General features: G+C 31.3%; 1 protein-coding gene across 2 annotated transcripts; it reads right to left on the reverse strand.

Moving 5' to 3' along the window:
• Positions 1 to 339: 339 nt before the first annotated feature.
• Positions 340 to 1,952, reverse strand: LOC133789235 (TMV resistance protein N-like). 2 transcript variants are annotated; one of them, XM_062227002.1, is made up of 4 exons: positions 1,473 to 1,952; positions 890 to 1,068; positions 464 to 765; positions 340 to 374 (listed from the first exon to the last, which is right to left on the reverse strand). In XM_062227002.1, exons 1-3 carry the CDS (start codon positions 1,919 to 1,921, stop codon positions 755 to 757), a joined length of 639 nt encoding a protein of 212 aa, XP_062082986.1. In that variant the 5' UTR covers positions 1,922 to 1,952; the 3' UTR covers positions 340 to 374; positions 464 to 754. The 2 variants fall into 2 exon arrangements, with proteins under 2 accessions (XP_062082986.1, XP_062082985.1); XM_062227001.1 differs by having other exon boundaries at positions 464 to 1,068.
• Between the last annotated feature and the right edge of the window lie 841 nt (positions 1,953 to 2,793).

Genomic DNA, 2,793 nt, shown 5'->3' on the forward strand with positions numbered 1-2,793 from the left:
TGTAATTGATTGGTCATCTTTTGTATGATTATTGGTTTTAATTCATATATATATATTTATATATATTCCTTGAATTCGTTTGGAAGTTGCTCCAACTTGCAAAAGGGCATGTTGAGTTCCACAAGATGTTGTGGCACATAATTTGATGGTAAAGACTTGAATGGGTAGCAAGGCCAATTGAGATATCTAAGAGAATCAGGAAGTGTATCAAGACCATGAGGAAGTTGAAATTTGCACTTCTCCATTTGTATACAATCTCCATATATTTGAAGTAGTCTTAGATTGTACATTTCTCTAACTGTAGGCTTCAATTTGAAATGACTCCCTTTGATCCCAAAGAAGTTTAGGAATATTCCTTCAACTTTTTCGCTGCCCTGAAAATTAGAACAAACAACACTAAGCACATACTTTCTATCATTATTTTCACATATTATAGTTTTATTTTATAGAAGTTAGGACATACAGTGTTATTTTTTAAGACATGACAAATGTCTTCAGTAATCCATAGTCTGCTACGCATTCCAGGCTCTTTGATGCATTCTTGACGAACAATTTCCCAGCCCATTTCTTGTATCAAATCATGCATCCATAGTGTCTCATAAATTATCTCAAATATCAATCATCTATCATCATAACTTATCCTCAATATTATATTTTGAATCTTTCGGTTGGGAAACACTTTCAACTTATTTATTGCACTATTCCACTCTTCTTCACTTTTCGAATACAAATGAGAACCTAAAACTTAAAGAGCCTACGGCATTCCTGCAGCATAATTCACTACTTTTATTGACAACTCCATAAAACTAGTTGGTGGAGAATCACTTTTGAATGCATTCGAACCGATTGTAAATTTGAGTAAATAAGGCTCGCGCTAGAGTTGTCTTACCCATGCCGCCCATGCCGCAAATGCCCAAAATTGGAACATCTAATAACAATGATTCAAGATGTTTAATGCGTCTGCTCATTCCAACAAGACCATTATTCAAATAGTCACTACTTGATGACAAAGAATTCAGTTTCTTCAAGATGTCTTCGACAATTTTCTCAATTAAATTGGACTCACACCTAGAACAAAACCAAATAAAAGTTTATCAGTTGAATTTAATCAATGAGCTCTCACTACTTAAAAAAAGGCAATTGTGTCAATCAAATGCATCAGTCAACGCACTGTTATAAATTGTTGACCAAGAATTAGCATTTGTGGTAGTTATAAACAGAGACAAATGACATTTTTTTGATGTAGTGTCTAAATGTATCTTTGTATGTTTATATAATATTATGGAAGATTTAAATATAATAAACTTTCATTGTGTTACATAAAAACAAATGAAGAGAATATTATCAAGGATCTTTTATATAAACTTCATTAAATTTTTTATTTCATAAACAAAAACAAGGGGTTTCTTCAACATTTAGAAGAATAAATCATAATAAGTTTGAAAATAAATAAAGTAAAAAAAAAATGGTACCTAGTTTTGGGTGAATTACAGCCAGAAAGATTAGCTGCAGATGTTAAAGTAGTCCTCCATTGAGTCACTTCCAAAGCGTTCTTCAAGTGCACCAAATGCAACTCCAAAATTCCCTGCTTGTTTCTGATATCACATGGCCTCACATGATAAAACATTGGCACAACAATCTGCCCATATCTTTCTTTACACCTCAGAATATGAACCAATTCATTCAAACACCACCTCGAAGATGCATAATTTTCCGAGAAAACTATGACAGAAAGCTTTGAGTCTTGAATTGCTGTCAAAAGAGCTGAAGAAATCTCATCACCACTCTCAAGCCTCTCATCCATGTAAACTTGTAAATTTTTAAGCAACAATGCTTTGTGAAGATGGCTAGTGAAATTGTTACGGGTGTCCTCACCTCTAAAGCTTATGAAAACGTCGTACTTATTATTCTTTGGTGCCATATTGATGCGACCTTAAGAAAAACTCACTGTAGAAAATTGAGCAAAACTATAATATTGGAAAAACTAAAGTTGCAAGTATATATATGGACTACGTAGCTCATGAAAAAGATTCAATCTTGGTAAATATATTTGTGGAAATCTTATTCAATCTTAATAAAGAAAAAGAAGAAGACAGCTTTAATCAATCAGTTAAGGTAGCTGGACCCCAAAGAGACTGACCACCACTGTTGCACTTTCATTAATAAAGTTCAATTAAAGCATAAATGACTAGACTAGGCCAGGATATAGGGAAACTTCCTCATCAAATTTACCATGGACCACTGTGGCAATTAATAAAGATTTATTAGCTTGTTTATATAACTTATAATCGACATATTTCCAAAACCAAATATATTGTCATCAATATAGAGATGATAGGCCTGTGTTATAATTATGCATACTCCTTTAATTTAAAAAAAATACATTGGAAAATTTAAAAAAACAAAATCATGTCTAATTCTTTCCTCCTGTGTATCAACAAAAATTATAGTTAGAACCAATAGTCAATAATTACCTTATCTTACTTTTTTTTCCCTCTTTATGAGAATCCTATTACCTTTATTTTTATTTTTTAAAATTAAAGTTATCTTATCTTCTTTTTCTACATCTTCATCATCATCTAATATGACACAAAATTTTCCTAAAGTTCTGATTGCCAAGATTAAACTAATTCCAGGGCCTTCTTATGTGGTACGTAGTCTATATTTTAAATTAGTATATCATTATAGAATCATAAATTATATATTGTACAAATATTAAGGAATAATGAAGTTGCTTATTTTTATCTCTTTTATTCCTTGACATCTTTATTTGAAGTAGAAATTAGACTCTAT

This window comes from Humulus lupulus, chromosome 7 (genome assembly GCF_963169125.1).
Source record: "Humulus lupulus chromosome 7, drHumLupu1.1, whole genome shotgun sequence".
NCBI classification, from domain to species: Eukaryota; Viridiplantae; Streptophyta; class Magnoliopsida; order Rosales; family Cannabaceae; genus Humulus; species Humulus lupulus.